This window comes from Salvia splendens, chromosome 10 (genome assembly GCF_004379255.2).
Source record: "Salvia splendens isolate huo1 chromosome 10, SspV2, whole genome shotgun sequence".
NCBI classification, from domain to species: domain Eukaryota; kingdom Viridiplantae; phylum Streptophyta; class Magnoliopsida; order Lamiales; family Lamiaceae; genus Salvia; species Salvia splendens.
In genome coordinates, this window is record NC_056041.1 from 4473198 (window position 1) to 4496051 (window position 22854).

Consider the following 22854-nt stretch of genomic DNA (forward strand, 5'->3'; position numbering starts at 1 on the left):
CACCTACTAGTGGTATTTTTCTGCTTTTCTATATCAATGCCTAATTTTTTCAACCAACAAAACAAACTCGGTCTTAGAGAAGTGAACGAACTTGTCATGAGTTGGGAAAATCTTAAGAGACGCCACCAGTTGAACAAAAACAGGCCTAAGTTACAATCACTATATAACAGAAGTTAATGATTAAAAATTATTCAATCGTAAAATTTGAGAAAATTTTATTGTAACTAGAATGGATTGTTTGAATGTAATAAGAACAAGATAATTAAAGCCCCATCAAGAGTTTGTTCCAGATACCCGAAATACTAAACTATAAAATCTGAGTTTCTATTCACATACTATTACTAAGAAGTTAGAACACAGTTCTCTCAAGGGATGGAGTTTGAGTTAACATATCAGATATATGAAGAGCATGTTCCATAGTAATCTGCCGATCGATGAAATATTAAACCAACAAGAATCACTAACAAAAGATATTTTATAGTTTGGCAAAAAGGCCTCACAGAAGTAACAACACGCCCAACACAAATTCTGGTTCAAAGAAAACAAAATTGTAGAGCGACACAAGTCCATTACGCCATTATAATGCAAAATACAACTTAGGTTCCATACAATCTCATCATATGAATTCCCAGAAACTGAAACTGCAAAATAACAAAATTAACTAGAAGGTGCTCCACCAAAGCCACCAGCACCTCTACCAAAACCAGGCCGCGCTCCAGTACCCTGCATTTATAATAATGTTCGTTTTATTTTTACTATACCAAATTAGCTCAATTGCTTCTGATTCCATCATTGAAGAAGGCAAATGCCTTGTATCACAGCAACTTATTGTGAAGGACTTGAGAAAGTCCAACCTTAATACAGCAACTAAGATAGCCAAAGTACAGCATATTTTTTAATCACACAACATAAATCAACATAGTGTTTAATGCCTTGTTTACCTAGGTGGATACCGATGGTATAGTAGACCTCTAAATTTTATACTCCTATGATAAGCTTCTACATATAATTTCCATGATTTACAATGGTTTGACAACTAAGAACTTGTTTTGATTGAAAATGAATGGATAAGAGTAATACATAGAGTTGAACATAGTAATAAAAGAAACTGATAAAATATGCAACTCCTAAAGAGCTTTGTTCTGAATCCACAAAGTAGACAATAAACTATATATCAACACAACAAAAACTAATGCAAATCACATTGATGAACAGATTAGCGGCAACCAAATAGAACAAGTTTATTGACATTACCCTGAAGTTTGGCTGGTAATCAGCAGGAGCTCCACCCTTCTCACCGCCAAATTCACCTGCTGGACCTCTTGGTCCACCACGGTAGCCATCTCGGTCACCAAATCGTGGCCTGTCACCATCTCTGGGAGGTCCACTGAGAAAGTAGAAGACTTATATTTGAGATGAAAGATACAGAAAAACTTTGTAAACATGTTTCCATTCCACAGAAAAAGTAGAGGTGAAAACACATATGGAAGACAGATAAATATACTGCACACAAATCTTCACAATATAAAAGAACAGAAACCACATCCTAAAAGAACAGTAGAGGTGAAAACTTTAACATACGCTGCATTATCACGCGAACAAAACTAAGAACAATCAAAAACCAAGAAGCAATTTTGCACACGAACAACATCTACTCACCGAGGGCGATCGCCACCAGGCCCACCCAAGGGGCGACCAAGGGGCTTGGCAGACTTCTTAAGTGTGGCGGGCACAATCTCTGAAGGCAGATTGAGGTATGTGCGAAGGAACTCAATTCCATCGTTCGTGAGGTACCAATAGTAATGCATCCATGCGAAGGTCTCGCGAACGTATTCCTTCGACTTGAAGCTCTGCATAAGCTTAATCACCTGAAGGTTCGGGACATCGATTTCCGGGTGCTTCGCCAAATTGTAATCCTTCTTCGCATAGCATACACCCTCTGTAATTTTCCCACACGCATAAGAAAACACCAAATTGCCGTCGCAGATAAATATACACGAAATAAGAGTGAATAATTTTTTTAAAAAAAGATGAACAAAAAGTCAATGTTACCTTGGAAAAGGTATTTGGAGATCTCTCTGCGGTTCTTCTCCGTGATAATCTAAAAAAAATCAACATAAACATTGTTAGATTGGAAGAAGAAGATGAGCCGCATTAGAATTGGATGTACAAAACGTCTCAACGTTAGAACAGAAAAATTGATGGTTAATGTGATGAGGGACTGTACCATGGTTGCAGATGGTTGTGGAAGAGAGAGACGGAGAACAGAGAATGAAGAAGGTAGAAGATGCAGCAGCTAATGGTAGAAGGAATCCCTAAAACGAAACGGAATTAGGGTTTTGTAGTGAGATCTCGGGTTCTAACTATTAGGCCCAATTAAAAATTCAAAAGCCCAATTAAGCTAACAACACGAAGGACCATCAGTCTAAAATGGGCCAAGTGGCCCACAGTAGTATGTTTTTAAACTTTAATAAAACGTTAAATTAGATTACATATGCTAAGTTTATGTGACTTAATTCTAATATAAAATAATTAGAGATTTATACTACATTTAATAAATATTTTCATGTACGTAAGCTTTGTTGTATTGAATATTGATCTTATTTCTCTGTACTAGCTTTTTTTAACAACTCTCTAAATTATCATATTATTATGTGTTTCGCTTTGTTTCGTTATAATATTTTAAAATATAATTTTATTATTATTAATGGAAATTTAGTAGGTTTGACTTAGATGAACCTTATAAGTTAATTTGTAGTAACCTTTTTTAAAAAATTGAGCATGATTTATGATTTTGATTCTTAGCCATTTATTTTTTGTGGTCATTGTATTTCAAACTCCAACATACTTCTTCCGTCCACGAAAAATAAGACATATTGTGAATGACCCAGGTTTTAATATGGAATTGGTAAAATAAGAGGGAAGTGAAAAAAAAGTAAGAGAGAAGTAATATTAGTGGAATGTGGATCCATATTATTAGTATAAGAGAAGGAAAAAAGTAAAAGAGTAGAGAAAAAAAGTAAGAGATAAATAGTGTTAGTGGAATGTGGAGTCCATTTTTCTTTTTTAAAAATGTGCTCTATTTTTGGTGGATAATAAAAAATAACAAATATACTCTATTTATTTTTATAGACGAGGGAGTATGAGATAATCATTTTACCGATAGAATTGTTTTACCAACTAAATAATGCCATGAATTTAAATAATGATGTGAAGTTTCACAAACATTTTTCGTACAGTAGGTTGTTGCATATACAACATATTACTACTACAGAGCTGCTGCTGCATGTGCCTCCGCTTTTTTTTTTTTGCTAAATCCGTATTTCTTCCTCTGCAAACCTCATATTCCAATCAAATTCTACATTTCTTTTCCTCATTCTCTCCCTTCTACACATTAAATGCAAACTTAGCTTTCAACCTCACCGCCTTTCTCATACGAGTTTCGATCACATTTCAAGCTTCCAGTTCGTGCTCCGCTTCTGTTTCTGATTCCTACTTCAGTTTTTGTGAACAAATTGATAATTCTAGGGTTCGACAACTGAGCAATTCTGTTTTCTGGACTTATGCAGATGAAATCCGAGAAATGATCGAACAAGTTGACGATACTGGCTTGGAGGAACCGCTGGAGCTGAAAGGAACCGAAGATGAGTTTTCCATGTACTTTGTTTACTTGTTTGCTGCAGTTAATTAGCTTTTAACGTCGTCACATTCTGTAGTTTTTTCATTTTTTTGATCCTGCGAAGCTACGATTTTCGCGTCTGATTTTAATTTGCAGGTGCAGAAAGTCTAGAATTAAGTATACAAGAGCTTTGCTTTTGGAATTAACTGAAGTAGAGGTGTGCCGCAAATTACCGAGTGATTTCAACCTGTTAGTTCTGCGGTGAGAAATATCTCCTTCAATATCCTCTTCTTCTTTTTCTCCTTTTTCTTGAATTAGTATTGGATAGTATTATTGATTAGGCTCTACATTTGTATGCCTCTTTTATTCCATTGAAAAGTTTTGTTGATACATCAGTGGAATGATTTTTTATTAAAAAATTGGTAGGTCGCACTGTCCAGTTGTGAGAGACTAAAGTTACTCTGATTTTCTGGAATACTAAAAATGATACTATTTGTTTCAAGCAGACAGTTTGATGTAGGATCTGAAGATACGGTAGAACTCAAAAGCATATGTGGGAAACCATTTGATCATGGTCCATTTCTTAGAACTACAAGGAATTTGCCTTTTCGTGATGACAGAGGGGATGATTATTTGTATACACAGAGTAAAGAGGGTTACTTGCAAAAAAATTGTAGATCTGGTATGTGTAGTTTTATATTGACTAGCTTTTTGCATTTCATTCTAATTTTCTGGTTGAATGTACGTGAACTGTGTGAACTGTGACTTGTTGTTTTTGCTCATGTACTATGGTTGCGGTGTTGGTGTTGCTTATAGTCCTATTCAAACGTGTTGTGGAGAACATGTTGCAGAAGCTTTGGTGATTGTTTAACTGTACATTCTTTTCTCACTTGTGTAAAAATTTATAAAGCTTGGCAGCCATGGCACCAATTGATTTAACTATTTTAAGTTTCAAAACATCCTAATACTATTATTCAGTCCAGCCAAATCTATATTTAACTTCCAACTTGGGTATATAAACTTGAACAAGAAAAGAAGCTAGCTCTCTGAATTACTGATTGCACTCTCACTGTTAAATTTTAAATCTGTGCAGGGTATTTAGAAATTTGATGGATCTTTTATTTGAATTCATGAGGGGGGTATTTAGAGTAGGCAACTTATTTTGTACTACTGTATGGACTTCAGATAAGCTGTTAATGTTGTTACATTTGATTTACCACAATTGCCGCTTGTTTTCTTTTAACTATGTGTTCATTAATAAATATAATGAATAACTGTCCAGACTATTCTCATCTAGTTGATTTGCTTGAAGAAATGTGTGTATTGTGTGCAATGAGTCAATGACCTATCATTCTGAACCTTGATGTAGTTTTAGTAGCTCAAACAAAAGACACCTCTTCAAGTTCTTCTGATGCAATATTTGAGATGTTTAAATTGACATGCAGATGGAAAAGAAGTGTGTCAGCCATTACCTCAAAAACCTGAACAGGATGCTGGGGTTTTGCATCGTGAGATCCAAAAATGTGATGTCTTTCAACTTAGCAAGACTGAGAACCCTTATCGCCCTCCACATCTCAGTAAGGTAAGTATATATGCTGCATCATAAATATAGTGTGTATATGTTGCATCATAATATATTCGTTCTTAGTAGTGAGTATATATCCCTTCAATCCACCATCAGTTAAAATTATTGTTTCACCAATTCTATCCACTATCTTGAGTACATCCTCTCAAAGGCAGACAAACACATTAGAAGATCTGATTTTTATGTTTCAGACATATCGAATTATTTTGGTGTGACACACTAATGGTGGCTAGGCTATAGTATGTTTCATTTGAATAAATGCTAACAACTAAATATCTTGTGATAGTTTCTATACCCTAATATGACATGCTAAAGTTTATCATTAAGCTGAGATCAAAATGCTCTATAGTCCAGAACTAAAGTAAATGATCAATATGGCAGTGCTTCTCAAATCGATGTTCTTTATTGTATTCTTTAATTTTAGTGCCTGTTCGATCCCTATAACAAAAATATATTGGATCCTCATAATCCAAACATATATATGTGACAAAATTAAACAGTATGTTTTCTGTTTTTATTGTGCTGTCATTGTTGTTTGAACTTAGCTCCCTTACAAACTCTACAATTTTCTGTTGTTTTTTGCTCTTTGAGAATTGATGGTTAAGAGATATCAAAATAAAACAATATTGTAGAAGAAAAGAAAGTGGATATGAATTTTCAGTAATTGAGGTGCATGGTGGTGGTTTTTTCTATAAATAACATATTTTCATCTTTTATGCAGAAGATGCGGCAACCTCTTGTCACTTTTCCTGAACCTGGAGTAGAATCCCCAGCCTCCAGGGGTTCTGATAGAAAAGGTTCAGCTGATGATATTGCAGGACATGAGCAATCAGGCTATGGTTTAGCCATCGGAGGTGGTGATGAGTACTCAACAAAAGAACCAGTTGGTAAATCTGGAGGTTCTAGGAGGAACATCGAAGGAAATGATGAGATCGAGCCATCAAAACCACTTGATGACTACGAAGATTTCTGGAGGAAAAATTCCGGAAATGTGGTGATTGGTGCCAACAGCCTACGTGTTGGGTTAATTGGGGATAATCAACCTACAGTTGATGAATTCTGGGCAGAGATACTAGAGACTATCCATCTGCAGCTAGAGCCAAGAAGAATCTCCCCGAAGAACAGCCCTGCTGATTCAGACGTCAAAATCTATTTTCATGATGAAGAGAGTTTGACCTCAGTAGGCCCGGACAGCTTAAACAGCTTGAATTTTGATGAGAGCAATGGTGCAGAAGCTGAAATCAGTTTGCCAGATGAAGACAGCTTGATTACGATCCAGGATATGTTAGCCCCTTATAGCAATCGAGCCTCATGGGAAGCTGATCATATGGTGGCATCAAACATTGCAGTTGACATCAGAAATAACTCGAAGTCGGAAATGATTGCCAAGAGAGATGATCGACCTAAGAAACATCATCTTAAAGCTAAACAGTATCCTGACCTCTCAGTGTTGCTGCCACGCTCACAAACATCTATGGGTATATTTGTTCCAGATTTACACTCCCACCATCTATTATGTGATCAAGCAGGTTCCTTTCCATTGTTCTCGACCCCAGACATTGTCTCTTACATACCAAGTCTAAATATCTTTGCCAGGTCTGATATTCATCTACAACCCCCCGACATAAAAACTAGCAATTCTGTTTCCCAGTATTCACTGTCACAACAACCAAACATTCTCCCACAGCAACCACACCATCTTCTTTTCGGTGATCCTACGAACCTACTGAGTGAATTTGATTTGGATGCACTGCAGTTCTTGCGCTCGACTTCCAATCTTTGAGGGTCGTTGAAAAATTGGAAGCAGGTAAATAGCATCTGACAATCTTAGTATCCCATCTGTTTTCCAGGGTGACAATATTTCTTCTTACCAAGTAGATAGAACTAGTCTTACTATATTGCCATTCTCATTCTCTCCTAACTGAATATTCATGTTGCATGAGAATAGCTAGCTTTTAGTCCCCTACCAGCATTATGAATCTATATTCCTTAATACTAATATCATTTTGTGCTTAATGCTCCACTTTCTACTACAATGCAAGAAATTCCAAATAATTGAGATTTGAAAAATATCTCATTCCAGTTTGGTTCATCACATATACAACTATAATCCATTTGCTATCATTGAATATACTCCTCAATCTTGTGTGGGACATGGTCTGTAAAGTCGATTTAACGGCTAAAGGTTGGAATAAAATTGACAAATTTCAGTGATGTGATTAAATTTATAAATTCACTAAAATGTTAGGATGGATTGAATCGTTACTATAGATCGATTGTTAACAATGTCCTACATACTAACTATTTTGACGAATTAACGTTAATATACTATTTTTAAGAACTCAAATAATTTTGTGGTAAAGAATCCAGTTACCCATATAAACCAGTATTTATTTCTTGCACAAGAAAAAAAGGCAGTTCAGATTTTGTTGCAAACCCAACAGACAGAAATTGTTTGAACTTTGAAGCATCCAACTATCCATCACCATTAGCTCTGAAACAAAATTACTAGTACTATTCTTAAATTCCTTATACTACTACATAAAAGTCATTTTGTTAAAAAAAATTATTCTTGTGATTAGAAGCTATTTTGCCAAAAAGTAATACTGAATGTACGATGCTTGATATCATTAAAAAAACCATCAAAGGAGGTACAAACGATAAGCCGATTAGGTTACATTAACATGAGATTAACTTACAGTTTGGTAATTGGTGAATAGACATGTTAAAGTGTGCAAAAATTTTCTCCAGCGCCACTTCTTGGTTGACAAGCTTAACATGGCACTAACCACACTATTAACATTCTTACATCAAAGAAAATGCAATAAAAGTAGTACTAATGACACAGCTTTAGTAGCCGATTTTAACTATCTTGCGTGAAGTATCATCTATTTTTGTGAATCACTCAAAAAGCAAAAACTTTACATCATCTACAATATATAGCTGCACTATATGATCAAAATTTGCATTTACAGATAATAGTGAATCAGAATTTACATTCTGGGAAATACCCCCTCTCATTTTTATTGCATTTGCCTGTATGTAATGTACAAGGCACACTAACTGCATAGCCAGAAGAAGATTTAACAAGAACGATACTCAAGTTCGCCTAGTATCATCCATGCAATAATGACCTGGTTGATACATGATCCTAGGATGATTGATGAAGAGAGGGAGAGGGAGAGGGAGATGGAGAGGGAGAGGGAGATGGAGAGAGTACCAAGGCATGAAAGCACCAATGACACACAAAGTTAGCCTGCACCCTCAGATTGGCTACAAAGGATAGAACCAGTGACATGGAAAGCATTGTCCTTCTTGGGGTCAATCTCATATGAGGAAAGCACCCTTCTCTGCAACAGTGGCATATTAATCTATTAGATATGTTATATGATACGCAAGTCATGTCATACTACATTTCACAGGTTCACCCAAAATTCAGGCAGATATGACATTAAGTATAATAATGTCTCATCAACAAATTTGGCAAATAACAGGCAGAGGATGCACAGACAAGCATAGGCAAACTGGAAACTAGCCACTGTATAAATACTTTAATGCTCGTGGTGAATTTGCACCTACATGATTCTCGAAATCACGACTAGCCAAATTGATCGAGAGATTTCTCATCAACAATAGTACCTGTTTAAGAGACAGAGATAGAGACAATGAGATGCTAAGAGCTTGAGTAAGATACTTAAAATGTAAATTAAGAGGAAAGAACTAGATGAAAACCCAACAATAATTCTATATCAGAATATCCGTTAAACCTGGTGGTCGATAGAAATAGATCAGAGCACCATTGATTACTTTCAACAGAACATGGAGCATGCAGGAAAGCAGGGGTTGGTACTAGCAAAGAGACGCTACAGCTCTAAACAAAGGTGCAAAAGCAACTGTCACCTTCACGATGTAAACTACCTACCCTCAATTCATCAGGAAAAGCATATCACATACTTTTCGATATGACACGCTATTACAAGCCTTTAGATCCATCTAATTTTAGTTCCTTGTCTCATTGACTAAAAACCTAGTCTTTGTTTTGATTAGGTGATGGAATCCATTCAAATTACTGATCTTCAACATATCAAGGAATGCTGCAGCAACAAGAGGATCAGAAAAATCAAAGTTTAGAAAGCATACTGTCTCAATATCGATTGGGTCCATCTTCTTCAATTTCTGCAAATGGCCAGTCACATTTGGGTCAAAGACACTGCCTATGAAACTGTACACTTGAACAAAATCAGGGAGAACTGCATTCAAAAGAAAAGAGAGGTTAGTAGGCAATATTACAGAACTAGGTCAGGATACCAGTGCAGACTAAAGATTACTGTATAGCCTTGACAAAGAGAAATAAATATTACTGTATAGCTTGGACAAAGAGAAAGGTTAAAGTAGTCCAGAGGGATTGCAGACGGCAGAGTTAAGCACGTAATAAACAACATTGCTAAAATAGAAATAGATAAGCAAGACGACTCAAACATCAAATCAGCCCGGAGGTGCAAATTAGCTAAAGGACTAAATTGTTGACTGAAAGCCAGAAGCAACTATAGTGCAATATATACACATCTCAAGATGACCACTATCACAAGCAAAATTTATAGTAGCACATAAAGCAAAACTTATTTGAACTTCATTGACGTTTTTAGGCAAAACACATAAATTTCATAAAGACACAAACTATGATTGACAATCATATTGGCACTAGAATATATTATAATTGCATGTATAGATATTAAAAGTCCTTCTTTGATCTAGAATATATAGTGCAATATATACACACCTCGAGATGACCACTATCACAAGCAAAACTTATAGTAGCACATAAAGCAAAACTTATTTGAACTTCATTGACGTTTTTAGGCAAAACACATAAATTTCATAAAGACATAAACTATGATTGACAATCATATTGACACTGGAATATATTATAATTGCCTGAATAGATATTAAAAGGCCTTATTACACTTTAAACAATAGATTGGGGGGGGAGGAGCAGATGATGCCTTCCTGTCCCTTTTGAGCTGTACCATCACTAGTATTAAGTTGGAGGGCACGAGCATAAAAAATTCGGCAGTTATCTCACCTGTGGGTCTTGTCCTTGTTGTGCTGTTGTTGCTACCAGAAGAGCAAATATAGGGCATTGTCTGTCCAGTATCACCTGCAACAGGAAATCAACTTTAGCAAAAAAAAACCTTCAAGCTGCATAAAAATGTTCTGTTGACAGAGAGGAGTGGTTAACCTCCAGTTGCATGCAAAAAATTGGTATTCTGCAAAGGTTTCTCCGTCCAGCCAGGTATAGATGCAGCAGATTCATTTCTTAGTATTGCAGAAGCATCAGGCCTCCTTCCAAATCCGTTATCAGGAACAGCAGCTGAGCCTTGCAAGGATGGTCTCTCTTGTGAAAGAACTGGAGCTTAAAAAAAGGTTATTTTAAAGTTTGCCAATTTGACAATGATTCAATAGAAATAGTGCATACCAATTTTAGACGCTTTTTGTGGATATGGATGAGCAGCTTTTCTTTTTGGCCGAGGTGGAGGAAGATGTTCATTGGTTCCACTCTTTTGAACTTTAAGAAAATACTTCTGTGCGTGGCTACGTATCTACAAAAGTTACAATCTGTCTCAAGCTACTGTGGGTAACTGGGCATTGGGCAACACAATAGCTTCATCACGTAATAGAGATGTAGACCTAATACTACCTGAAATCACTAGAAATAATGGAATAGTGTATCCTTCACTCACCACATGCAAGTCAAATGGACTATCAAGAAACAACACATCCCATCTACTTGATTCACGCAGTCAGCAGCAAGTATTTGAAGCTCACATGCAAAGTAAGGATAGCAAGAAAATTCAGCAGATTTTTGAACAGGTGAAGTATTAGAACAAAAACACTAAAAATATATGGGAGAGGAAATATTGCATTAAACTAATGATTAATCAATTTATCAGCTTCAGTGGAACAATCCAAATAGAACACTTAACATTCTGAATAGCGAGACCGGCAAACCTGGATTCTGCATACCTTCTTCAGTTTTCATTCTAACTAGTACTACAACACAATATGCTAAAATGAAGCAAAAAGGTACAAAGGATTCCTGAATTGTGGAAACCCCATCTTTATTAAATTCACCTAGAGATCCATCCTTCCCAAAAGGTAGAGTATCTAATTCATCTGCAGGATACTAATTCAAAAAAGCTCATTCTACTTGTCACTAATATGACTAGATAGAAATTACCTGAATTACTGTTTTCGATCCAATAAATGCTTCAATCTTCTTCCAATCACGATCAAAGCTATACAAAGATAATAGAAAATTTGTAAACTACACTATACCTAGTGACGGAACTAGGAAATTAAATAAGCCGGGGCTGAAATTTTTAAAATAATAATAATATTAAAATATTTAACTTTACATGTAATGTTTGTACAGCTTTTACGACACACTAGATGACATTCCTCCGTCCGCGAATAGGAGTCTTATTTCTTCCGGCACGAGTTTTAAGAAATGTTAAGAAAAGTGGGTGGAAGAAAGTTAGTGAAATATCAGTCTCATTTTTATATATTAGTAGTTTTAAATTAAATGTGAGGGGATTGAGTTAGTGGAATGTATGACTCTTTTCCATTTATAGTAATAATGAACCGGGACTCCTATTCGCAGACGGACCAAAATGAAAAAACGAGACTCCTATTCGCGGATGAGTAATTGTTTTCGACAAATCGCTATGTCTTGAAATCGCTTAAGAATAGTCTTATTCTAATTTTTTTTTTAAATTATTCCTCAATGTATACAACTAATATATTATTAGTTCATTCATCTCCCATTCTATTTTAGAAATATATCTTAAATAAGTTTCACATACTAATAAATTTATTAACAACTATTTGCATAACACTTGCAAATAATTTTATACTACTAATTCTAATTCTACCAAAACACCAAGTGATCTATTTTACAAAGATATCATAAATAAGTTTCACTTACTAATAAATTTATTAACTACTACTTGCATAACAATTGCAAATAATTTTATACTACTAATTCTAATTCTACCAAACCACCAAGTGATCTGAATCCAAGTACCAAGTACCAAGTAAATTAGGAGGTTTGGGGGCAAACAAAATTTATAAAAAACATGAGAAGTATTGCACACTGCACTTAAGATTATTTTATTTGATAAAATTATATACATTTCCATATCAAATTTTAATCTGAATCGGGTAATTATGTCAAGGGCATCATTAGTTTATTATATCCAAAAATTAAAAGCAGCCCAACTATTATATAAATGGCCCAAAACTTATAAGCCCAAGTCTCATCTTCTCCAACAATTTTTCAATTTCGCAGAATCAGCGGCGGCGGCGGATTCCGTGGAGTCTGGACGGTTGAAGTGCAGGGCTTAATCTGGGGCGGAGATCGGTCGGAGAACGCAGGAATAAGGTGGGGTCGGGGTTCGGTGCCCAGCGGGGGCTTGTCCCTACGTAGTTCCGTCGCAGGGGAAAAAAAGTTGTGGCTCAATTGAATAGAAATTGTAACAATATAGGCACTAATTCATCAAACACTAAACAACGCAATTCAAACAAACCAATAAATTACAAATTCGAAGCCACATTTCAACACTGCTCCAAAAACCCTAACAAAATCGAACCGAAAGCCATAATCTCAGACTTACAGCTGGGGCGCTTCGAGGAACTTGTCGTGCTCCGGTTCGGTCCAGCTCTCACGTGACTTGGTAATGGTGTAGGGTTTTCGGATTTTTTTATTGGGGTCCTCGGCCGGCGGCGTGCCATGACCAGCTGCCGGAGGCGAAAATAGGCCGATGTTCAGCAGCGCCATGCCGTTCCAATCCAAGAAGAAGCCCCCGGGTTGATTCGTGTTCAATGAGAGAACATGCGCTGTGTGTCAATGTGTGTGGCTGCTCCTTAACTGTGTGTATATTGCAGGAGTGAGGAGCCTACTGATGTGGTTTGTGTTTAGAATATAGATAGACTGTTTGGTTACATATCCCAACATAAACCAAATTTCATTTTTTTTTTGTGTAGAAACCCAAACCCATATTTGCCTATTACTCACTAAATATATCAAAAAATTTTAGACATATAGTAAAAAAAAAGAGGTGAAATTTGAATTTGGTATGGAAAGTTAGGGCACCCGCAACGCTGTGCCGTTGCGGTTCCTATGCCGTTCCGGCGGAACGGTTCCGCGGCGGCACGCGTCGCCGTTCCGTGTCGTCGCCGTTCCTATTTCATACTCATTTCAATCACAAACACACATCTATTCCTCTCTATTTCCACCCCAATTTTCATCTCAAATCAACTATATTTTCCTTCTCCCAAATTTAATCAAACTAATGGATCCTTATGAAAAAATGCGTCAAATATTGGAACAATCACTTGAAGAAGATCGAAGACGGGAGGCGGAAGAAGCCGCGCCACCCCAACGACGCTCCCGTACGTACATCCATCGTAACCGGGAGGAAGCCGCCGCAAGGTTAGTACGCGACTACTTCTGCGATAACCCGGTTTGGGGAGATACGTACTTCCGTCGCCGTTTCCGCATGGGGAAACCGTTATTTCTCCACATCGCGAATACTTTGGCAGCCCGGGAAGAGTTCTTCCAGGAAGGGTTCGACGCGGTCGGCCGTCCCAGCCACACGACGCTGCAGAAATGTACTGCAGCAATCCGCCAGCTTGCGACTGGACAAACGGTCGACATGTTCGACGAATACCTCCACATCGGAGACAGCACTGGGCGAATGTGCTTGCTCAAATTCTGCCAAGGCGTCCGGGCAGCCTTCAACGACGAATTTCTCCGAAGGCCAAGCACGACCGATTGTCAGTTCCTGCTCAACCTTCACGAAACAGTGCACGGATTCCCCGGGATGCTCGGCAGCGTCGATTGCATGCACTGGCAATGGAAGAATTGCCCGGTGGCGTGGAAGGGGTCCTACACGAGCGGCCACAAAGGCACCCACCCAACCGTTATACTTGAGGCCGTTGCCGACTACCGCCTTTGGATCTGGCACGCGTACTTCGGGGTCCCCGGGTCGAACAACGACGTAAACGTGCTCCACCAGTCCGACCTCTTGACCGAAGTTTTGGATGGTAAAGCGCCGGCCATCAACTTCGTCGCCAACAACCGGCTTTATAAAATGGGGTACTATCTCGCCGATGGCATCTACCCGAAGTGGCCTACCTTCGTGAAGACGTGCAGCGGGTCTGCGAACCCAAAGCAGACTCTTTTTGCGCAGAAGCAGGAGGCTGCTCGCAAGGATGTGGAGAGAGCGTTCGGGGTTCTCCAAGCGCGCTTCAACATCATCAAAGCCCCGGCTCGTACGTGGTTCATGGAAAACATGGTCGACATCATGTATACGTGCATAATCTTGCACAACATGATTGTCCAAGACGAAGGACCCGAGGCGGGAAATTGGTTCGACGACGAATCCCCCGGAAGCTCAACCGCAAGTAGTCCGCCTCGAAGTGGAGCGCATCCGTCTATACAAGAACGGTTATCTATTCGTGCAAGGACACGCGACTCTAGTGCCCACACCCAACTCCAACATGATCTAATTGAGCACATTTGGGCAAATTTTGGCGGATGAAATTATTAAAATTGTGTACTTTTATTTTTTTAGGATTTTAATTGTGTGCTTTTTATTTTTTTACGTTTAAGTTGTAATTTTTTTTAATGTTGTGTGTTTTTTTAATAAAGTGTGTTTGTTTTTTAAAGTGTGTTTATTTAAATTGAATTGGGTTGGAAATAAAAAAAATGAAATTGAATGAATAGTAATTTAAGGAACGGTTAAGGAACGGAGGGTTGCAGGTTCCGTTCCTTAGTTAAGGAATGGAGTAAAAAAGTACAGTGGTGCCCTCAAATAGTGGTTTAAGGAACGGTATAAGAACGGTATAGGAACAGCGTTGTGGATGGCCTTAGAGTGAAATTACTTTTCAATGTATTTATACTTAAAAATATATTTCTTTTGATGGAAATGATTGGAGTGTGTATATACCGTTTAATTAGTACTCATCCGCATAACTTATAAGTTACAAATATGTCGCAAGTTTTTGGTGAAAATGAAATTGATAGATGCAAGACTAATTATGTTAATTTTCAGAACAACGATGTCTATGTAAACTTGAACTTTGTTGTACTCCGCATAATTAACCGTTACTCCTATCAAGTAAGACTAGTTTTCAATAAAATTGAAATTGATCTATGTAAATTTGAAATGTTGTCGTTTCGGTCATTCTAGTCAAGTTGTTCATATTTTTTATCACATATTTTTAAGATGAGTTGTTCGGTAAAAAAAATAGTTTAATATTTTAGAGAGGAATTCATTTCTAAAAATATAAAATGAATATTTTGAATGAGAAACTAAAAAAAATATGATCTTAAATAGGAAGGGGAGTAATTTACTATAGTGGTTCACAATTCACTACAAACGTGAATTGGGTTGAAGTTATCCTTCAATAATCTTTATCAGGTCACATTATCTAGTTAAATAAGCGCCACGTCATCTGCATAAGTTAATATCATGGGACAAATTTTAAGTTATAATAAAATTATGGCTGAAGCAAACCAATCTCTTCATTACTCTTTTCTCTTTATTTAATTTCGCCCCAAGTTTAGGAAAAAATCTCAATCCAATCATAGAATTAAGATTGAATTATAAAAATGGTTTTTGGACTATAGATTTATCTCGTCCATTTCCTGGGATTTAAAAATATCACTAGACATCATTGGACTAAGAGTTTATTTTAAAAATAGTCATTTTGACTATTTTTTATCCAAAAATGCCCTTTTGGGCTTGTGGGCAATTTTTTTTTCTTTCACATTTTTAACTTTTTCAATCTGATATTATTTCAATAAGGTTCTAAATCTGATATTATTTCAAAATTATCTTATTCTTTCTCTTTTTTTTCATCATTCACTTTGTTTTTTTATTTCAATACTAGATTTAATTTTATAAAATTAAATTTCAAATTTAGCTTTTTAAATACTAATAAATTGATTTTAATTAAAAATATTAATTAATATATTCTATTATAAAAGCGTTTTGTGTAGGGGTGGAATTGTGAAATAATATAAGATTGAAAAAGTTAAAAAGGCGGAAAGACAAAATTGTTCAAGAGCCCAAAAAGGTATTTTCAGATAAAAAATAGCCAAAAGGACCATTTTTTAAATAAAACTTTAATCCAAGAATGTTTGACGATATTTTTAAAGTCTAAAAATTATAAGCGAGATAAACTCGGACCATTTTTATAGTAGACTCCTACCCATGTATATGCTCCACAGCCTACACTTTAATAACTTCAGCCCGAAACTGCAAAGTTCAAAAATGTTACATATTGAATAAATACATTGGGCCAATACAAAAAGTAGCAGGCCTAAAACAATCACCGCTCTTTCCGCCACCCTCTTCTCTCTCAACCTCCGCCAATTTCTTTCAGGAGCGACTCTCCAATTTCTTCTCCCTACTCCTCCCTCTCTCACCTTTCTTCTTCCCCAAATCGAAACCCTAACTGAACACATCTTTCTCTCTGCACGAACAGCTGACGCCGCCAGCTTTTCCGCGGCACCACCGCCACTGCAGATCTCTTTACTACCAGTCAGTCTAAATTTCTATTTTTAAAAGACGAGAGATAGTATATAAATTAAATTCGTCATTCACTAGTTTTTATGATATAACTATATATTAATTGTATTTATATATGTTTATTACAATATCCTAGTTCGGTTAATAATCGATTTGAATCTTTAACCAGTAGCTTTAGTGATTTACTTATAACTATTTCAACTTTGAAACAGTGCTAATTGGGTGACTAAAATGGAGTTATCATAACAGTTATCAAGATAGAGATCCCAATTTTGTAGACCTTTAGTCCAATAAAGTAGATCTGCAACACGCTAAAAAATGATGACTATGACTTCTTCCTGTTGACTCTTGAGTCTAAATCATGTGGCTTAAAATTTGAAACAACTCAATTCTAGGTCAGGTTAGTACTTATCTTTAAATTACTTATACAATAAATCAATGATATCTTTCTCTTATTCATTCATTTATTTGATGGAGTATATGTTTGAAAGAGTCGTCCTTATATAATTTCTTATTTTATATTTTTACAAGTTACTCATCCAAACTCTATAATTTTATTACTCCATTTAGGTTTCAAATTTGATTTTTTAACTAGCGTAGTGATTGATGATATATTACTCCTATCTCCATAAATTAATACACTACCTTATCTTGACTAAGCATGAATCTTAAGAAAGGTAAAATTAAAAAAAAAAGATTTTATTTTTATATATTAATTTTATGATAAAATATAAATAAAATCAGTTAATTCAATTAGTAAGTAGTATGATTCAATTATAAAAATAGTAAGTGGAATGGAAATGGTGAAAATATGAGACATTTGATGATGGATAATAATAAGAGTACTAGTATCAAAATTGGGAGAAAATATTCAATGGTCTAGACACACCACGTGGCATGATGACGTGGTTGTCCACTAATTAGAAATTGACAAATAGGAGTAGTAGACATAAATTGAGCTATATAAGGTATCTAGTTCTCATATATAGAATATAATTTTGAATTTAAAAACTTTTCAATCATAATATAAACTATTAATAACACGCATATATAATAATGTATTCCATCTTTTTTATTATCTATTCACATCATTGTAAGACTAATTTATATAAGTATTTATATTTTGTGTAATGGTAAAATAAAATTATATAAATATTTTAATTTCATGCCTATAATACTAATATGATTTATGATTAAGTTTATAGTACTATATTTTTATTCATAATTCTTTTCATATATAAATACAAAATGAAAAGATAGTAAACTTAAGTTAATGTAGTGTGATTATTTGAGATACATACAATTCTAAGTAATTTCATTTATTTTGTGTATTAAAAAAATAAAATTACATATAAATATTTTTAATTCCGTGCCTATAGTACTAACATGATTAATTATGATTTAGTTTATTATTATGTTTTTATTTTTGATTGTTTTCATGTATAGATACAAAATGAAAAATAGTACATTTAAGTTAAAGTATTGTGATTTTTAGATACATATATACACGTTCCATATATTTCTCCATAAAATAAAATAAAATAAAAAAAAAGAGAGAGAATAGTCTCATCAAATTTAAATAAATCACCTAGAATGATGTGAATATATAATAAAAAAAGATGAAATATATTACTCCCTCCGTCCCACATAATTTGAGACACTTTGATAGGGCACGGATTTTAAGAAATGTAATGAAAAATGAGTTGAAAAAGTTAGTGGAGTGTGAGTCATATTTTTATATATTAGTTTTATAATTAAATGTGAGTAGGAATGAGTTAGTGGAATGTGGGTCCACTACCAAAAATGGTAAAAGTGAAGTGGGTAAAATTATGTGGGACGGCCCAAAATAGAAAACTGGGTCAAATTATATGGGACGGAGGGAGTATTATATATATATATGTGTATTAATAGTTTATATTATAATTTGAAAAGTTTTTAAATTTCAAAATTGTATTCTATTTATAACAACTAGATACCTTATATAGACACACCACATCATCACGCCACGTGGTGTGTCTAGACCACTGAATATTTTCTCCAAAATTGGAATACTAAACACTAATTATGAAACTATGGGTACTACTTAGATTGGCCAATGGAAACTATTTTACGACTAGTATACTAGTACTATTATTGATCAATGAATCATTTTTGAATTTTTTTTATTAAGTTTTCTTTATAGTATTTCTTAAAACTGTAAATGAATTTTATATCATAGATAGAGGAAGTAATAATTTACCACTATTATTTTTTAGTTAGGGAAAAATAAAACAATAGGAATATATATTACTGGAGCACTACAAAATATTGATTGGATCACAAGAAAAGTAAAAAAAAAAGTATGAATACGCATTCTTCGTTGCAGCCAGCGACTCAAGAGGAATCTTCCAGGAGGCATTCGTGAATGTGGCAAAATCCTAACCAGACTAAACACCTTGACTCTAGTTGACTCACCCACTTCATTTTTGCATTATATAAACACCCTTCTCTCTTTTACACTCCTCAACAAAATCATCTCTTCATCTCACTCACTCTCTCTTATATTCATAATTAATTCCTTTATTCATTTTTTGTTTCTTCCTCTTTTCTCTCCATTTCAACCCTCTTCATTTTCTTGATCTACAACTCACTCAAACACATACACAAATAAAACAAGACAACAAAGATGATGGTAAGTAGTAGGAGTAGTACAGTTTAGAATCTACTTTTCTGTCTATGGATTGTGGTTCTTGATTTCCTATTTTAGCTAAAATTATGAATCTTCACTTTATTAGATGCTTATGAATTTCATTCTATCCTTATTCTTTTACAGAAAGTTATACTGAAATTGGATCTTGCCGACGACAAAACCAAGCAAAAAGCCCTGAAAAAAGTCTCCGGCCTCTTCGGTAAGTACCATCTCCAGATCTTCATAAACTATCTCCAATCCATCATTCTAATGCATAATTGAAAAAATTGAAGTATTGTTAAAAAAATTATAAAATTGAAGTAAGTTGTTATATTTAGAGGAGGAAGGCCAAATTTTTCTAATACTCCCCATTTCTACCCCCAGGTCTGGAGTCAATCTCACTGGATTCAAAAGACAAAAAGCTGACTGTAACCGGAGACATAGATCCCATAGATGTGGTGGCGAAGCTGAGGAAGATTTGCTACACGGAGATCATATCAGTGGGGCCCGCGAAGGAGCCGGAGAAGAAGAAGGAGGAGCCGAAGAAGGAGGACCCTAAGAAGGCCGCCGAAGACAAGAAGAAGGCCGAAGAAGCCGCGGCCCAATTGCTCAAAGCCCAGCAGGCCTACTATCAGAACCTCTACTACTACCATAATCACCCGCCCGCCGCCGTGGCGCCGGCGCCGGCGTACCCGGCTTACTATCAGAGGAGCTCTGAGGAGGATCCCAATGCTTGCGTTATTTCTTAATTATTAATTAATTAAGATTTGTGCTTTGATTTTCTCCGCTGTTGATGATGGTGCTGTTAAATTATTTTTTTAGTTGAACGATTTTTTGGTTTATCTTCTTTTGTTTTTGTTTGGTGATGGTGTAGTTGTAAGACTAGAATATCCATTATCCAGTGTGTAGATACCATAATAATAGAGCGGTTTTAATTTTCCTACTATTTCACAGTGTTTGGGTAATACTTGTTGGCGTATTCATACACGAGTTGTTTTATATCGAAAATATGAAGTAAACATATCAATTAACTAGTGAGATTGTACTCCACAATTTCTATCATTAGTTAGCTGGTTTGGCGACAAAATTTTATTGGGTGGGGTTCAATTAGTCTTCTTCACTGTCGAATCCGCAAAACATCTCTTTGACATTGTATGCCACCATTTGGATTAAGAAAGTGTATTCTCTTTTCAATGTTGTTCTTCATCCTTCTCTATCTATGTCTCTATATCTTTGTCTCATGCAAAAGTAGGGAGAGAACCAACAAAAGTAAGGTGATAAAAAAAATGTTTGAATTAGTGGTGGACATTTTTAAATTTTATACGGAACGTCAAGATTCGAACTCAGGCCGCCAAATAAAAGACAGGAAAAGTTGGAATGAGGCAGTGTGTCGTCAAGTCAAAGATCGATTAACAAAGTTATCCCAATAATGCTCATGGCTAGCAGTGGGATTAGTCGACACCGGCCGACCCCGTCTCAATACATCCCCGGTTCCTTATCGTGTAGGCTTAGCCAACCATACCTTGATTCGTTCTCGGTCTCTCTTCAATATCAGATATGCTTAAATATATGAAATATTGTATAATCTTCATTAAAAATAATATGATATCATAGCAGATTTTGACGAAAAGCTGAATATGCCACATAAAAGTTTGTGAAGTAGTGAGATCTTAGAGCATCTCCAATGGCGGATGTCCGGTCGGACGTGCGCGACGGGCGACCGGGACGTCCGCCATTATGGCAGGGGAGGTCGGATACGGACGTCCCGTGAGGACGTCGGGTGTCCTCGGACGTCGGCGCGACGGGCGGGCGGACGTCCGCTATTGTGGCGTGGGTCGGACGTCCGATTTTTTAATTTTTTTTAAACTCTATATATACGGCTCGTTGAATTTTATTTCATTCGCACCACTTGTGTTAACAAGTTTCTCTCTCTACATCTCTAATTTTATTACTATGTAATTTTTTTTTCAAATCATGTATGTTTTTTTTTAAATGAAGTTGTTAATTTTTCCCGTTCGTATTCATGTTGAAATTTTATTTCCGTAAACGTAAATTGTTTTATTTGTGAATTTGTGATTTTTTTTATTGCGGGAAGTCCTAGTGGGAAGGGCGATGGGAATGGCGGATTGTGAAGGGGATGTCCTAGTGACGTGGCAGTGGGATGAGAAGTCCTAGTGACGTGGCGGGAGGTGTTTTCGGGATGTCCTAGTGGATGTCCGAGTGGGACATCCGCCCACTGGAGATGCTCTTAGCTGGTCCTATCAAATTTAAGTTAATTGTAGTTGAACTTTCTTTACTACTTAATATTTTTGGCGTGCTTGCTTCATTTTGTATTGAAGATGCAGCTTTCAAATAATTCCAAATAGTCGGCTTTTGCTGAAAATTTCAAAGACTTTTTTTAAAAAAAAATATTGAAATGGGCCATGACTTTGAGAAGTTCAAGTTTTATCTGAGAAAATCAAATTCCTTACGTACTCCATGATACAAATAATTGGTCATCAATGTTTATGATATATAAATGTCACATTTCATAGAATTGATTTACGTAATGTGAGATGTAAGCACTGGATAAAGATTACACATAAAATAATCACCTTTTGGCAAGTGGAATTTAGATACTGCAATTTTATTTTGTCGTTAAACAAGCGCACCATTAAAAGGACCTTTTGTACCTGTCTAATGTATTTACACTATACAATAGTGGAAGTGCGGACACAAGTGTAGCTAACAAGGGGCTTAAGCCATCCCTAAAACCATTTTTGGGAGCTTTTCTTTTATAAAAATTTATATTTGTCCAAATTAAATATAAATTTCTATGTAAAGCCCCTATTAATAATCTAAAAATATACTTTTAAGAAATATGTAGTAAACATAGCCCCTATCAATATGATTTTCTGCGTCCGCTATTGAGTGGAACAAAGGCAAAGCACCAAATCTATGAATTTTCAACATCATATATAAGCTCATAACTGTAAATTTTCGTTGTCCTAACTCAGGAATAAACTATGAACCGCAACTTGTATTGATAGGTCGAAAATTCTGAACTGCCATAATAGTAATATGCATGCACTCATTATTGATTTATCTTATAAAACTCTAAATATTCAATAAATTAAATAACTATCAACTCTTATATAGTATTCCTGTTATTATATACTCCAAAGTATGTAATTTTAAATTATAAATAAATTTTCAATCTGTAGAATTATTATAGTACTAACTATGGATCTTATTATAAGTCCAGAATCTCCAGATACATATTTGTCACTCTATCTTATCAAAATATATGTCATATAGTAATAGCTTTGCGCACACAAATTAAACAATTATATTCTATGTTTGCTAAAGACCCTTAACAAGTACTAGTACTACTAATTTGTAGTTT

At 35.5% G+C, this 22854-nt stretch overlaps 4 protein-coding genes across 8 annotated transcripts; 2 read left to right on the forward strand and 2 right to left on the reverse strand.

The window, feature by feature from the left end:
• Positions 1 to 457: 457 nt before the first annotated feature.
• Positions 458 to 2335, reverse strand: LOC121750193 (40S ribosomal protein S10-1-like). Its single transcript, XM_042144676.1, has 5 exons — positions 2228 to 2335; positions 2053 to 2101; positions 1660 to 1939; positions 1255 to 1387; positions 458 to 723 (listed from the first exon to the last, which is right to left on the reverse strand). The coding sequence occupies exons 1-5, from the start codon at positions 2228 to 2230 to the stop codon at positions 658 to 660; spliced, it is 531 nt and encodes a 176-aa protein (XP_042000610.1). The 5' UTR covers positions 2231 to 2335; the 3' UTR covers positions 458 to 657.
• A 960-nt stretch (positions 2336 to 3295) lies between these two features.
• LOC121753398 lies at positions 3296 to 7220 on the forward strand. 2 transcript variants are annotated; one of them, XM_042148691.1, is made up of 6 exons: positions 3296 to 3464; positions 3570 to 3657; positions 3776 to 3880; positions 4126 to 4301; positions 5065 to 5201; positions 5929 to 7220. In XM_042148691.1, the coding sequence occupies exons 2-6, from the start codon at positions 3584 to 3586 to the stop codon at positions 6985 to 6987; spliced, it is 1551 nt and encodes a 516-aa protein (XP_042004625.1). In that variant the 5' UTR covers positions 3296 to 3464; positions 3570 to 3583; the 3' UTR covers positions 6988 to 7220. The 2 variants fall into 2 exon arrangements, with proteins under 2 accessions (XP_042004625.1, XP_042004624.1); XM_042148690.1 differs by having other exon boundaries at positions 3297 to 3464; positions 5926 to 7220.
• An 856-nt stretch (positions 7221 to 8076) lies between these two features.
• On the reverse strand, positions 8077 to 13193 carry LOC121753017 (protein REVEILLE 6-like). 4 transcript variants are annotated; one of them, XM_042148150.1, is made up of 8 exons: positions 12878 to 13193; positions 11443 to 11500; positions 10681 to 10804; positions 10444 to 10575; positions 10288 to 10362; positions 9345 to 9454; positions 8784 to 8843; positions 8077 to 8554 (listed from the first exon to the last, which is right to left on the reverse strand). In XM_042148150.1, exons 1-8 carry the CDS (start codon positions 13039 to 13041, stop codon positions 8456 to 8458), a joined length of 822 nt encoding a protein of 273 aa, XP_042004084.1. In that variant the 5' UTR covers positions 13042 to 13193; the 3' UTR covers positions 8077 to 8455. The 4 variants fall into 4 exon arrangements, with proteins under 4 accessions (XP_042004084.1, XP_042004083.1, XP_042004081.1 ...); XM_042148149.1 differs by having other exon boundaries at positions 10444 to 10599; XM_042148147.1 differs by having other exon boundaries at positions 10444 to 10617.
• A 6105-nt stretch (positions 13194 to 19298) lies between these two features.
• Positions 19299 to 20415, forward strand: LOC121751968 (heavy metal-associated isoprenylated plant protein 39-like). Its single transcript, XM_042146807.1, has 3 exons — positions 19299 to 19472; positions 19614 to 19689; positions 19854 to 20415. Exons 1-3 carry the CDS (start codon positions 19467 to 19469, stop codon positions 20216 to 20218), a joined length of 447 nt encoding a protein of 148 aa, XP_042002741.1. The 5' UTR covers positions 19299 to 19466; the 3' UTR covers positions 20219 to 20415.
• Positions 20416 to 22854: the final 2439 nt, after the last annotated feature.

Excerpts from the sequence above, each read along its gene's own strand:
- LOC121750193 (XM_042144676.1), bottom strand. Across the intron at positions 1,388-1,659 it reads CCTGGTGGCGATCGCCCTCG|TGGACCTCCCAGAGATGGTG; the intron begins GTGAGTAGATGT and ends CTACTTTCTCAG. Across the intron at positions 724-1,254 it reads ATTACCAGCCAAACTTCAGG|GGTACTGGAGCGCGGCCTGG; the intron begins GTAATGTCAATA and ends TTATAAATGCAG.
- LOC121751968 (XM_042146807.1), top strand. Across the intron at positions 19,690-19,853 it reads AAAAGTCTCCGGCCTCTTCG|GTCTGGAGTCAATCTCACTG; the intron begins GTAAGTACCATC and ends TTCTACCCCCAG.
- LOC121753398 (XM_042148690.1), top strand. The coding sequence starts at position 3,584 with ATGATCGAACAAGTTGACGATACTGGCTTGGAGGAACCGCTGGAGCTG. Across the intron at positions 3,881-4,125 it reads TTCAACCTGTTAGTTCTGCG|ACAGTTTGATGTAGGATCTG; the intron begins GTGAGAAATATC and ends TGTTTCAAGCAG. Across the intron at positions 5,202-5,925 it reads GCCCTCCACATCTCAGTAAG|AAGATGCGGCAACCTCTTGT; the intron begins GTAAGTATATAT and ends TCTTTTATGCAG.
- LOC121753017 (XM_042148147.1), bottom strand. The coding sequence starts at position 13,041 with ATGGCGCTGCTGAACATCGGCCTATTTTCGCCTCCGGCAGCTGGTCAT. Across the intron at positions 10,363-10,443 it reads TTTTTTGCATGCAACTGGAG|GTGATACTGGACAGACAATG; the intron begins GTTAACCACTCC and ends TTCCTGTTGCAG. Across the intron at positions 8,555-8,783 it reads GTCGTGATTTCGAGAATCAT|AGAAGGGTGCTTTCCTCATA; the intron begins GTAGGTGCAAAT and ends CCACTGTTGCAG.